The 14,076-nt window shown below is 41.5% G+C and overlaps 1 protein-coding gene across 1 annotated transcript in view; it reads right to left on the bottom strand.

Annotated features, from left to right (window-relative positions):
- maoa (monoamine oxidase a) overlaps nucleotides 1–14,076 on the bottom strand; it is a 68,756-nt gene that overhangs the window by 15,758 nt on the left and 38,922 nt on the right. The window contains exons 4-11 of the mRNA XM_088352232.1: nucleotides 12,719–12,823; nucleotides 12,549–12,640; nucleotides 11,191–11,332; nucleotides 8,595–8,741; nucleotides 6,498–6,657; nucleotides 4,328–4,424; nucleotides 2,689–2,742; nucleotides 2,565–2,622 (exon numbers count right to left, since the gene is read on the bottom strand). Of these exons, the coding sequence (XP_088208358.1) occupies nucleotides 2,565–2,622; nucleotides 2,689–2,742; nucleotides 4,328–4,424; nucleotides 6,498–6,657; nucleotides 8,595–8,741; nucleotides 11,191–11,332; nucleotides 12,549–12,640; nucleotides 12,719–12,823 (855 nt within the window). The remainder of the gene's footprint in view (nucleotides 1–2,564; nucleotides 2,623–2,688; nucleotides 2,743–4,327; nucleotides 4,425–6,497; nucleotides 6,658–8,594; nucleotides 8,742–11,190; nucleotides 11,333–12,548; nucleotides 12,641–12,718; nucleotides 12,824–14,076) is intronic.

Here is a 14,076-nt window from a genome sequence, read left to right as displayed (position 1 = left end):
ATACAAGGAAGGGCAAAAATGATGTTGGATTGATTTTCATTTTGTTTCTGTCGCATTTGATGTTAGTTTTTCCGGAGATCAAAGAGATCAAAGCCCGGAGAGAAAGCTTACCACGTGTTGTGAGTCATCATTTTATTCATATTTCGTTTCTTTTGTCTTTTATTAGCATATTTGGTATTGGAGTCATCCAAAAGTCATTGAAAGTAATCCAGTTAAAGTAACCCTACCCAACCCTGATCGCCTGGTGCACATAATTGCAGAGGTGGGTAGTAATGAATTACATTTACTTGAGTAATTTTTATGATGACTGGCTGGAAACCAGTTCAGGGTTTTCCCTGCCCAATGCCTGAAGATGGCTGGGATGGGATCCAACACCCCTGCGACCCTGGTGAGGATAAGTGGAAAATGGATGGATGGAAGTTTTGGGACATTTTGTACTTCTAGGAGGATTTTTAAATCACTATAATTTTACTTGAATCGATTTGTGATGAAGAAACAGTACTCTTACTCCGCTACATTCTGCAGGTTCTGATTGGCTCCCTGTCACTATTTGAACCCAGTCCTGTCAATCCCCTGTCGTCAGTCCGTCTGCGAACCTCTGTTTATACCTTTGTTTATAGTTCTTTTTTCGACCTTGACTCCCACCTGTCCCGTTTTTGCTCCCGTTTGTCTCCGGCTACGACTTGTTTTGTCCCGACCACGTCTGCTCTCCCGTCCCGACCTACGACCTGTCTTTTGATTCTGACCACGTCTGCTCTCCCGTCCTGGCTTACGACCCGTTTCCGACCCCGACCACATTTTTGCTCTCCTGTCCTGGCTATCGATCTGTTTTCCCGTCCCGGACACCGCCATCTCCCACTACGGAAAATCTACTTCTGTATTCGGGTCGCAATCCGATTGCGAGAGCGACTTGCTTCCCGCGACCAGCGAGCATCAGATCGTGGGCGCAGCCCTTCCTCTTTCTTTCAATAAAACTTGTGAGAAACGTTACGCGATTGGGTCCACCCTTTGTGCTGGTCGTGACATGGATGGAAGTTTTGGGACATTTATTACTTCTGGGAGTATTTTTAAATCACAATACTTTTACTTCAATAGGATTTGTGATGAAGAAACAGTACTCTTACTCCGCTACGTTGAACCTGTTACATTCCCTCCACTTTAGTGCGCGTCTTTTTGTTTCTGATTCTGGTCAGAGACCTGGTTTCTTTTGTTTATGTCATGCTTACTGATGGGAATCACCTGTGCCCGCTCATTTGGCGCCAACCGCCGCAGGTTCTGATTGGCTCCCTGTCACTATTTGACCCATTCTGGTCAGTCGCCTGTTGTCAGTCCGCCTGCGAACCTCTGTTTATACAAGGCAAGCCTTTTTTGGACCCTGACTCCTGCCTGTCCTGTTTTTGCTCCCGTTTGTCTCCGGCTACGACTTGTTTTGATCCCGACCACGTCTGCTCTCCCGTCCTGGCTTACGACCCCGTTTCTGTCCCCTACCACGTTTTTGCTCTCCTCTAAAGTCACGTGTTACTGTCCTTCAATGTCAAGGTCGAGCTCATCTCTGAAGAGTGGGATGACGTTGGAATGAAGAACAACGGCGACCAGATGCTGAAGGTGCTGTATCTGAGTCAGGCTTCTCCTGCTACTGGTAAACATGAAAACCAGTACCGTTTCAGGTGGAGGAGCAAACCCCTACCTCAAAAAACATCCCGGAGAGGAATGGGCTTCGCCAGGCTGTACTTGCCCAAGACACACCACAGGGAGTTAAAGGATCGGTTGGGTGGTTGGTTCGTCGGTGCGGTTAAGGGATCCGTAAACACTGAGGCGTTGCTATAGTTACTCAGCCCTTGAGTATAGTAATACTTTTTTACTTTTACTCAAGCAATATTTTGGATGACTGTCTACTTTTTACTTCTACTTCTGTCATATTATTTTGAAGTAACAGTACTTCAACTTGAGTAGATTTTGGGCTATTCTACCGACCTCTGCATATTTGTGTTTTGATTTAAGAACATCCCAAATAGCGGGTAAATTACTGTAACGGATTTCACAAATGAGTTCTGAAGGATTTTATACATTTGACTATAAAGGATTTCATACAATTGATTCATAATGCAATGAAATTTTTCACCAAGTGGGCTTTAGTTAAATGACAGGGCAGGCTGTTCCGATATTTTGTCTCGTTCTGTTGATAACAGGACGCGTGAGTGTGCTGACACAGAATGTTCCAGACATCAAGACGCTCGTCTATGAGATTGTGAAGCCCACGTTGGGCTTCCTCGGCACCCCCATGGGAGGAGCCGGCACACCATTAAGCGGCGAGAAGATGGCCAATAGGAGAAAGCTAAAAGATTTCAGAAGAGGGCTTTCCAGAGAAGCCAACGTCACTAATTCGGCCATTTTAGATGGAGTACACTGTCGGCTTTCCTGATCGTTTTTCCCTCAAGAAACGAGCGCGCATAAATTGTTGAGTGAATGTAAGTTGTGTTAAGTTAATGGAGTCACATAAATAATTCGAACGATTTGGTAAACGCTACATTTTGATATTTAATATCTTTGGATTCCAGACTTACATGCAGAGCTTCTTCAGTGCCCATCACTTTAGAGAAGCTTTCACAGATGCGTTTGAGCCTGAACAGGAGAAAATGTTTGTTGTCGTTTTTTAATTGAATTCTTTTGTCACCATGGCAACAATACCTCTCTTCTTTGGTGAGCTCACAGAACCTTCTGCATTTGCGTGCCAGGATAAATCTGTCAAAAGGGGAAAAAAACAGCAGTTGATGAAGGGTAAGAGTATCGATACCAGGTACCTGCAGGGTTGGGTAGGGTTACTTTAACTGGATTACTTTTAATGACTTTTGGATGACTCCAATACCAAATATGCTAATAAAAGACAAAAGAAACGAAATATGAATAAAATGACTACATTTTGTGCAGGCTTGGGGAGGAACGGAATACATGGAACGGCAAAACGGGTGCAGAGGTTCGTTGACGGACTGACAAAGGATGAGTAAGAGTCAATATGCTAATAAAAGACAAAAAAAACCTAAATATGAATAAAATTACTAAATTTTGTGTAGGCTTGGGGAGTAACAGAATACATGGAACGGCAAAACGGCAAGCTTTTTGGATTTAGTTTCATTTTGTTTCTGTCGCATTTTATGTTCGTTTTGCCGGAGATCAAAGAGATCAAAGCCAGGAGAGAAAGCTTACCACGTGTTGTGAGTCATCATTTTATTCATATTTACTTTCTTTTGTCTTTTATTAGCATATTTGGTATTGGAGTCATCTAAAAGTAATTGAAAGTAATCCAGTTAAAGTAACCCTACCCAACCCTGGTTTTGCCGGAGATCAAAGAGATCAAAGCCAGGAGAGAAAGCTTACCACGTGTCGTGAGTCATCATTTTATCCATATTTAGTTTCTTTCGTCTTTTACTCTCATATTTGGTATTGGAGTCATCCAAAAGTCATTGAAAGTAATCCAGTTAAAGTTGTATATATATATATATATATATATATATATATATATATATATATATATACAGGGTTGGGTAGGGTTACTTTAACTGGATTACTTTCAATGACTTTTGGATGACTCCAATACCAAATATGCTAATGAAAGACAAAAGAAAGTAAATATGAATAAAATGATGACTCACAACACGTGGTAATCTTTCTCTCCCGGCTTTGATCTCTTTGATCTCCGGCAAAACGAACATCAGAAACAAAATGAAAATAAATCCAATTAGCTTGCCAACATCATTTTTGCCGTTCCATGTATTCCGTTACTCCCCAACCTGCACAAAATGTAGTCATTTTATTCATATATAGTTTCCTTTGTCTTTTATTAGCATATTGACTCTTACTCATCCTTTGTCAGTCCGTCAACGAACCTCTGCACCCGCAAGAGGTGGGTTTAGACTCCGTCCGATTCCCTGCTTGTGTTCCTGTCCGGTATTGTTCCCGTCTACTTTGTCCTGTTTAATATCGGTTTTCAGTTTAGTTTCCGTCTATTTTCGTCCTGTTTATTATTTTCTCCAGTTTACGTTCCCTTTTAGTTTGTCCTGTTTATTTTCGATATCCTGATTCATTACCCATCCTGTCTCACCCGTCCTGTCCGGTATCGACCCCATGCCGGTTTAAGATCAGGTAATTGTGCGATGGTGTAATTGTAATCCTGTGCAGTCCTTTGAGACATTTTTGTGATTAAGGGCTATAGGAATAAATGTGACTTGACTTGATATTTGGTATTGGAGTAATCCAAAAGTAATTGAAAGTAATCCAGTTGAAGTAACTGCACTCAGTGATGGGATGATTGTGAGTTTTCTCTATTCACCCCATAATAGCCGGCGCACTGCCATCGGGCTTTGTGTCGTCCAACGTCAATCCAATGGGCGCCCCCTCGTCCTCGATGATCATGCTGCCACAAATACCTGAAACCACAAGACTAAAAATTGATGAAAATATTTTTTTAAAAGACAGATAAAATAAACAAGATTTATTTCCATTTATTTAACGCATAAAAGTACTGTACTTTATAAAAGTTTTTCTTATATACAAATAATTTCCTCACCGTCAAATCATCTCATCTCATTAGCTGCACCGCTTAACCTCAGTAGGGTCGCGGGGGTGCTGGAGCCCATCCCAGAAATCATCGGGCAGTGGGCAGGGGACACCCTGAAATGGTTGCCAGCCAATCGCAGGGCACACAGGGACAGACAACTCGCTCGCTCATTCACACCTAGGGACAATTTGGACCGGCCAATTCACCTGAAATGCATGTCTTTGGAATGTGGGAGGAAACCGGAGTGCCCGGAGGAAACCCACGCCAGCACGGGGAGAACATACAAACTCCGCAGAGTAAGTCCGGTAGCTGGATTTGAACCCACACAGGAGGTTCCCAAGACCTTATAACTCTGTCGCACACGCGCTAACCACTGCGCCGCCATGCTGCCTCCGTCAAATTATAATTTTCAGAAATAATTCTGCTTTTTATTGCGCAACTTTATGAATTAAATTTCACGGTTGCCATGGCGCCCAATTGGCTTCCCTTCTATTTAAGCTTAGTGCTCTTACTCACCCTTTGTCAGTCCGTCAACGAACCTCTGCACCTAGACGTCCGGTTCCCTGCTTGTGTTCCTGTCTGGTATTGTTTCTGTCTATTTTGTCCTGTTTAATATCGGTTTTCAGTTTAGTTTCCGTCGATTTTTTTCCTGTTTATTATTTTCTCCAGTTTATCTTCCCGTCCAGTTTGTCCTGTTTATTTTCAATATCCTGATTCATTATCTATCCTGTCTCACCCATCCTGTCCGGTACCCACTCCATCTGTCCGATATCAACTCTGGCAATTGGAATCGTTTTCGTCGGTCTCTGGCTTCCTGTCTTTCCACGCCAGACCGCTGCCTAACGTGCATGACTCCCCATTTTCCGTAAAATACGCGTTTGGGTCCTGATCCTGTTCTGGTTCATGACATTGAGGACTCGATCCATTTAAAAATACATGACACTTTGCCGCCATCATGTGGGCGTTATAGAAAACTGCATTTAGTTACCGGTTCTATCCTACAGAAATGAAACAGTTTTGATAAAGTGCCAGGGAACCACTAGGTAGCGCCAAAGACCTGCATGTGGTACTGAGAAGGTTCAGCGTGTGGAGAGGTCCAACTTTGTTGGCGAAAGAAAGCATCTACTCAGGTGTTCTTAGGATCAGGGGATAGTGTAACAGTAATGACTTGAGGTTTTTGAGTTTTTCCTTGCTCTCATGTCAGTTTTAGATCAGGGGATGGTGTCATAATAGTCTGTACAATAATCTGTGGTCTGTGTAGCCCTTTGAGACTCCTTGTGATTAAGGGCGTCACAAAAAAACAAAGCTTGACTTGACTTGAGGTTTTTGAGTTTTTCCCTGCCCTCATGTAGGTTTCAGATCAGGGGATGGTCTAATAGTAGTCTGTAGTTTTCAATAGTCTGTGGTCTGTGCAGCCCTTTGAGACTCCTTGTGATTGAGGGCGTCACAAATAAACATGACTTGACTTGAGGTTTTTGAGTTTTTCCTTGCTCTCATGTAGGTTTTAGATCAGGGGATGGTGTCATAATAGTCTGTAGTTTGCTATAGTCTGTGGTCTGTGCAGCCCTTTGAGACTCCTTGTGATTAAGGGCGTCACAAATAAACATGACTTGACTCGAGGTTTTTGAGTTTTTCCTTGCTCTCATGTAGGTTTTAGATCAGGGATGGTGTCATAATAGTCTGTAGTTTGCAATAATATGTGGTCTGTGCAGCCCTTTGAGACTCCTTGTGTCACAAATAAACATGACTTGACTTGAGGGTTTTGAGTTTTTCCTTGCTCTCATGTCAGTTTTAGGTCAGGGGATGGTGTCATAATAGTCTGTAGTTTGCAATATTCTGTGGTCTGTGCAGCCCTTTGAGACTCCTTGCGATTAAGAACGTCATAAACATGATTTGACTTGACCACCAACCTTCCCTCCCAAAAGACAAAATGTGTAGACACCTTTTTTCCTCCAAAAGTTCTCTTTGTAGTACACCATACACTTGATGACGGAACCCATAGGGACACGATTGATGAGCTGGTTCCTCAGTGGGGGCAGCTCCGGCTTGAAGTGAATTTTCAGGTTAATACAAGGAGGAGTAGCCACAATCACGTACTTGGCCTGAGGAAGTAGAAAAAAAAGAAAAAAAATACACAATTAAAAAATAAATATAACAAAAGCCAGTAGATGGCAGCATGAAGCAACAGTGAGTTATTGTGTTGCCTCTCTGTGACGCTCATGCCAAGAAAACCTTCAAATATATCTCTTTAAGGGTGTGTAATATTTAGTGCCTCCTAGTGGTACAAAAACTTAAAATACTAGGCAAAAATACCTGAACTATCAAACCAGTGTTTAGTTTTGTTAAAAAGGAATTCTAGGTTGAGAAATTTGTATTACTTGTACAAAGTGGAATCCCTACCTGAAGTCGCAGCCATGTTTGCCTGGAAACTTGCTGCTATGCTGTACTCTCTGGTTTTTGTTTGCATAAGAAAATACAGGGCCATCTAGTGGTCAAATATTACACACTGGCGCTTTAAGTACCGTATTTTCATGACTATAAGGCGCACCTAAAAGCCTTTATTTTTTTCAAAAGCTGAAAAGCTGACCATGCGCCTTATGATACAGTGCGCCTTATATATGGATCAATATTAAGTCGCAAAGTCTTGCAACTAATGCAAGCAGCCGTCGACTAGATTTCCCCCCGAACGCGAAGTAGTCCGCGGTGTATGCTGGGATTAATATACCGGCGTTTCATTGGCTAACCAATGTGTCAATCATCAGTTGAATCGATCACTATTGGCTAAAGTTTTCAGAGGTAAAGGGGGCGGATCCTTTTTATCATTTACAGGCTTGCATACGCTAAAGGGGCAAAACAAAGCCTGCAATTGGCCGAAAAAGATAAATGTGAATAGCATGTTTGGTTGTCTACGGTATAGAGCAAACATGTTTTACCATTCTGTATTTGTACATATTTTACTCTCCTGGATTTACTACACTCACGGATAAAAGAGGACCATGGTTGCACATTATTATTGAACGCAACGACTTTGGTGAGCTACTCCGGCTATATATTTTTCCAGTATCTTGTTTCAGAGTGATTTCGATGTTTCTGTGATGGGTCTTTTTTAAAATTACACTCAATTCCAAGAGACACAGAGACAGACAGACAGATAAATAAAGGGATTGAAATAGAAAGATAGAGATACAGAAAGACATAGATATAGACAGACAGACAGATAAATAGAGATTGATATAGAAAGAATGAGATATAGACAGAGCTACACAGAGGGAGACCGAGAGATAGACAGAGATAGACAGAAAGATAGATATACAGATAGATAGATATAGAGATTAATAGATAGCGATGGAGAGAGATAGGCAGAGACACAGAGACAGACAAACAGATAAATGGATTGAAATAGAAAGATAGAGATACAGAAAGACATAGATATAGACAGACAGACAGATAAATAGAGATTGATATAGAAAGAGATATAGACAGAGCTACACAGAGGGAGACCGAGAGATAGACAGAGATAGACAGAAAGATAGATATACAGATAGATAGATATAGAGATTAATAGATAGCGATGGAGAGAGATAGGTAGAGATACAGAGACAGACAGACAGATAAATAAAGGGATTGAAATAGAAAGATAGAGATACAGAAAGACATAGATATAGACAGACAGACAGATAAATAGAGATTGATATAGAAAGATAGAGATATAGACAGAGCTACACAGAAGGAGACCGAGAGATAGACAGAGATAGACAGAAAGATAGATATACAGATAGATAGATATAGAGATTAATAGATAGCGATGGAGAGAGATAGGTAGAGATACAGAGACAGACAGACAGATAAATAAAGGGATTGAAATAGAAATATAGAGATACAGAAAGACATAGATATAGACAGACAGACAGATAAATAGAGATTGATATAGAAAGATAGAGATATAGACATAGCTACACAGAGGGAGACCGAGAGATATCCACGGTCCGGTGGTTGCGGAACACCAAGAAGGGCATGTGACGTGAAAAATGAGCACTACCATATATTTTTGTTTATCGGTCTCCACAACCACCATGTCGCCACTCTGATCAATCCTGTAGACTGGAGATTGAAGCTTGACGCGATCGCCCAGTTCTTTAGCCATGCATTCGCTGATCTGACCCGAACCGCCCACAAATTTCCTCTCCTGGATGGGATAAAGAGAACAAAGAGAAACAATTCATGTCACTTACCACCGAGTAAACACTCCGTTCGAATGGGTGTGCCGACTTGACTTTTGAACTAGGGTAGGGTTCAATATGTTTGAGTGCACCACACCCTCATTTTTCTAACATCGGATATTAAAAAATAGGGTTGTTTCTGCGAGTGGGGAACTAACATAGGAATAGGGATCGGGCCTGCCTGCAATAAGATTTAATGTTTGTATATTCACAAACACACAAACGGTAAAGAGATAAAGATAGATAGAGATAGAAGGATAGAGAGATAGAGACAAATAAAGAGATAGATAGATAAAGATAGAGAGATATACAGATAGAGAACCATAGAGAGGTGTGTAGGGATGTAGAAAGATGGATAGGTACAGACAGACAGACAGACTATCAGACAGACAGACAAATATAGAGATTGAGAAATAGAGATACAGTGAGATGGGTGGAGATACAGGTAAAGAGACACAGAAAGATAGAGAGATAGGGAGACAGACAGACAGATAAATAAAGGGATCGAAATAGAAAGATAGAGATACAAAGATATAGATATAGACAGAGAGACAGTCAGACGGATAAATAGAGATTGATATAGAAAGATAGAGATATAGACAGAGCTACACAGAAGGAGACCGAGAGATAGACAGAGATAGACAAAAAGACAGATATACAGATAGATAGATATAGAGATTAATAGATAGAGATGGAGAGAGATAGGTAGAGACACAGAGACAGACAGACAGATAAATAAAGGGATTGAAATACGGCCCGCGGGCCGGATGCGGCCCGCCTCCACATTTGGTCCGGCCTCCTGAACAATACCAGAAAGCATTTTGATTTTATATTTGATAATAAAGTTGGACTTTTGCAATAAAATGTTCCTTAGTTATGAACTATTTTCATTATTAACTATTGGTAAGTAACTATTTTATATTGCACAACAAGGGTTGCTGACCAGTTAAAATGTTATATTTTGGTGTAAAGCAGAAAAAGTGAAGTGCCAGTATATCACCAATAGATGACATAGTCTCACAGGTCAGAGAAGGGTGTTTGGGGCAAGTCTCACGGGACCTCACGTGATTTAATGAGACTTGTTCAATAAATAACTCTTAATGTCAACAAGTAAATGGTGTCGTGTGAGACTGACATTTACCATCTATTTTGAAGGTGAGATGTAGAATAAATTTTTACATTTAGGAACTCCTGCAATCATCACACTTTTTCTCTTACAAACTGACCCTGGCCCCTCATCAGAGAAGGGAAAAGTTATGTGGCCGTCACAGGAAAAAGTTTGGGGACTCCTGATATAGACAGAAAGACAGATAAATAGAGATTGATATAGAAAGATAGAGATATAGACAGAGCTACACAGAGGGAGACAGAGAGATAGACAGTGATAGACAGAAAGATAGATATACAGATAAATAGATATAGAGATTAATAGATAAAGATGGAGAGAGAGAGGTAGAGATAGAGACAGACGAACAGATAAATAAAGAGATTGAAATAGAAAGATAGAGATACAGCAATACATAGATATAGACAGACAGAAAGATAAATAGAGATTGATATAGAAAGATAGAGATATAGACAGAGCTACACAGAGGGAGATCGAGAGATAGAAAGAAAGATAAAGATTCAGATAGAGGGATAGATAAAGAGATTAATAGATAGAGATGGAGAGAAATAGGAAGAGATACAGGTAGAGATCGAGAGAGATATAGATAGATGGGTAGAGGTAGGGAAATAGGGAGACAGACACAGACAGACAGACAGACTTAAAATGAATACTTTAGTATTTATTTTACACAATTATAATAATGTTTTTATTATTTTCATAAGGAGCAAATTATTAAGAGAAGGATGCAATAAAAGCATTTATGAAGATCAAAAAATGAGTCGTATACAGCTAACCCGTCATCAACTGTCTGAGATTTCTTTTATCATATATGATAAATATAAATAAAGCCTCTATATTATATGTATAGGGCAGCACGGCGGCGCAGTGGTTGGCGCGTGTGCAGCACAGTTCTAAGGTCTTGAGAACCTCCTGTGTGGGTTCAAATCCAGCTACCGGACTCCCTGTGCGGAGTTTGTATGTTCTCACCGTGCTTGCGTGGGTTTCCTCCGGGCACTCAGGTATCCTCCCACATTCCAAAGACATGCATTTCAGGTGGATTGGCCGGTCCAAATTTTCCCTTGGTGTGAATGAGCGAGCGAGTTGTCTGTCCCTGTGTGCCCTGGGACTGGCCGGCAACCAGTTCAGGGTGTCCCCTGCCCACTGATAATATATATATTCAAACAACCACGTAATCTAACGAAAATCTAGGACTGCAGTTGACCCAGGTCTAATGAACTGTTGTGATTTGACAATTCTGAAGTTCACAGATCTCGCTCAGTTAAAATCTGCGTATTCATAAGTCATACCTGTCCTCCGTTGGTTGTGGAGAAGATCCTCAAAGTTCCCCCCGCCTGTTTGATGTACCACATGAACCAGAGGGCCGACACTTCGTGAGGTTCCGAGGTTACGTTCGCGTTGACGAACAGTGTGGCGAAGCGGCGGGCGGCACTTGGAACACAAGGCAAGGAATCAGTATTGTCTTGCTATAACCAAAATAAAGTTGCACTCTGGTTGGCAAAATATACAAAAATTAAACGTAATACAGTGTTCTGGTGTGCCCGCGTCCCTGCGTCCCATCATTTTTGCTGGGGACGCATAGTGTCAAATCGCAACTTTTTAGACACAAAATTGTCATTATTACCCGATTATTTTTTTTTTTAACAAAGATTTACCGCACTCCAAATTTTTCGTCAGGCAGATCCGCCATTGTTGTTTTGGTCTCGCGGTTCGAGTTTTTGTCCGCACGCCGATCTCGGCCAACGAGATCTCGTTGCTTCGAGATGACGTCATTGTTGTGGTGGTTGTCGTCGATTTAAGGTGAAAATCAACACAAAATTGGTAATTTCTTCATTGTCGGTAATAAGTCGAAACATAATACAGAAAGTGATAACAACGGCAATAATTCCGGCATTCCGGCAAAACAAAGCCTGCAATTGGCTGAAAAGGATGAATGTGAATAGCATGTTAGGTCGAACTACGGCATAGAGGAAACAGTATTTTACTATTCTGTACTGTATTTGTAAATATTTTACTCTCCTGGATTTACTACACTCACGGATATAAGAGGACCATGGTTGCACATTATTATTGAACACAACGACTTCGGTGAGCTACTCCGGCTATATATTTTCCCAGTATCTTGTTTCAGACTGAACTCGATGTTTCTGTGATAAGCTATTTTTAAATTAATCTCAATTCCAAGTGTTTATTGTCATATGCACAGTAAAGTTGCAAGCGAAAAAGTAAATAGAAACTAAGCAATGGTTGGTATTTCTTGAATCCCAAGACTTTAACCTTCCGAATGATATTTGGAACGATGCATTGGAGTGACATCGTACAGACACTGTTTCCGTACATGTCTGTGACACGTATTTGCTTCTTTGCAGGCTTTGGGAATGTTAAGGGGGTAATCAGTTGGACTGAACTATCTGACTGTTTTGTCTCATCTCATCTCATCAGCCGTACCGCTTATCCTCACTAGGGTCGCGGGGACTGTTTTGTCCACGTTCCCATTGTAGCGCCTTGTAATCCGGTGCGCCTTATGTATGTCAAATATAGGACCAAAAACTATTTTTTCGGGGTGCGCCCTATAACCCGGTGCGCCTTATAGTGCGGAAAATACGGTAATAATTGACTGTTTTCAGTAACAAGTATCGCATGTTACCTGGTCCAGCAAGTTTTCTCAATGAGTTGCTGCATGCTAATATGGTCCCACTCCTCAGCATGAGGGGCTTTCCATGGGGCTTCGGCGGGGATCTGGAAAGTAGGAAAAACAATTGGTCAGGTTTTGGTATCGTTACGAAAATACGACTCGAGTACTTTAAGTGATTTTACCTCCTCGCCCATTTTGTCCAAAGTTCTGAAAAGATTGTTGAAGTCCAACTTGATGAGGGGGTTCCAAGTGACTGGGAAACCTTGTTTGAAGGTAGAAGACTTTCCCTAATGGACACAATGGTATGTATTTATATTTTCAGACCAATCAGTGATAGGTTTACAAAAAACTGTAGTTTTTTTCCTAGACTTTCTTCAAAATTTTGCCAACTTTAACCAAAATTGCTCATTTCCTCACATTAAGGCTAGTTAAAGGGGCAGTGTGTAATATTTAATGCCTCCCCCAAAAATCATTCAATTCAAAATCTCATCTCATCTCATTAGCTACACCGCTTATCCTCAGTAGGGTCGCGGGGGTGCTGGAGCCCATCCCAGCAAACATTGGGCAGTGGACACCCTGAACTGGTTGCCAGCCAATCGCAGGGCTTGCAATTAAAAATCAATATTGATACATTGGAAAATAAGCAAAAATACATATAAACATGCATTTATTTAAGAACTCGGAGTGTCATGATTACTGTGCTGTGCCCGCTCCTTTGATGTCAACTGCCGCGGGTTCTGATTGGCTCCCGATCGGTATTTGTACCAAGTCCTGTCTGTCCCCTTTTGTCAGTCCCTCTGCGAACCTCAGTAAACACTAGGCAAGCCTCTTTCGACCCTGACTCCCACCTGTCCCGTTTTTTTGCTCCCGTTGACCCGTTTTTGATCCTGACCACGTCTGCTCTCCCGTCCCGGCTTCGACCTGTTTCTGTCCCCGACTATGTCTTCTCTCCTTTTCTGGCTTGCGACTCGCTTCCAACCGAGACCACGTTTTTGCTCTCTAGTCCCAGCTACCGACCTGCTTTTTCTGTCCCTGACACCGCTCTCGCTCGCCACGGAAGATCCACTTCCGTGTTCGGAGCACAATCCGAGTATCAGAGTGACTTGCTTCCTGCAACATCGGATCGTGGGAGCAACCCTTTCCCTTTTTTCTAATAAAACATGTGAGAAACGCAATGCAAGTGGGTCCTGTCTCCGTTCTGGTCCTGACACGGAGGTCAAAACGTTTGCCTTTATATACCTCATCTCACCTATACCTAACATAGTTGCCCACCATCTTATAGCTACAGGTACCCGAAAACCTTGCAAAAGGCTGGGCAAAAAATTGAGAAGAAAATTGTGCTTTTTCGTCACTCTGAATCTCCACAATTTGTATTCTTCTTTGTGCTTTTTGGCAGTGCTCTGAAAAGTTTGGACACCCATGATGTAAAATAAAAACAAAGATAATTAGTGTACTTACCCAAAAAAAACTAACTCAAACAATCATTTCAGGATCTCTTTTTAGTTCTCGTAAATTTAGTGTTTATTACGCCCCCTAGAGT

This window comes from Urocampus carinirostris, chromosome 14, assembly GCF_059441175.1.
Source record: "Urocampus carinirostris isolate Australia breed hairy pipefish chromosome 14, RoL_Ucar_1.0, whole genome shotgun sequence".
Taxonomy (NCBI): Eukaryota; Metazoa; Chordata; class Actinopteri; order Syngnathiformes; family Syngnathidae; genus Urocampus; species Urocampus carinirostris.
Note: the sequence above shows the minus strand (reverse complement) of the source record. Positions and strands in the feature narration are given on the sequence as shown.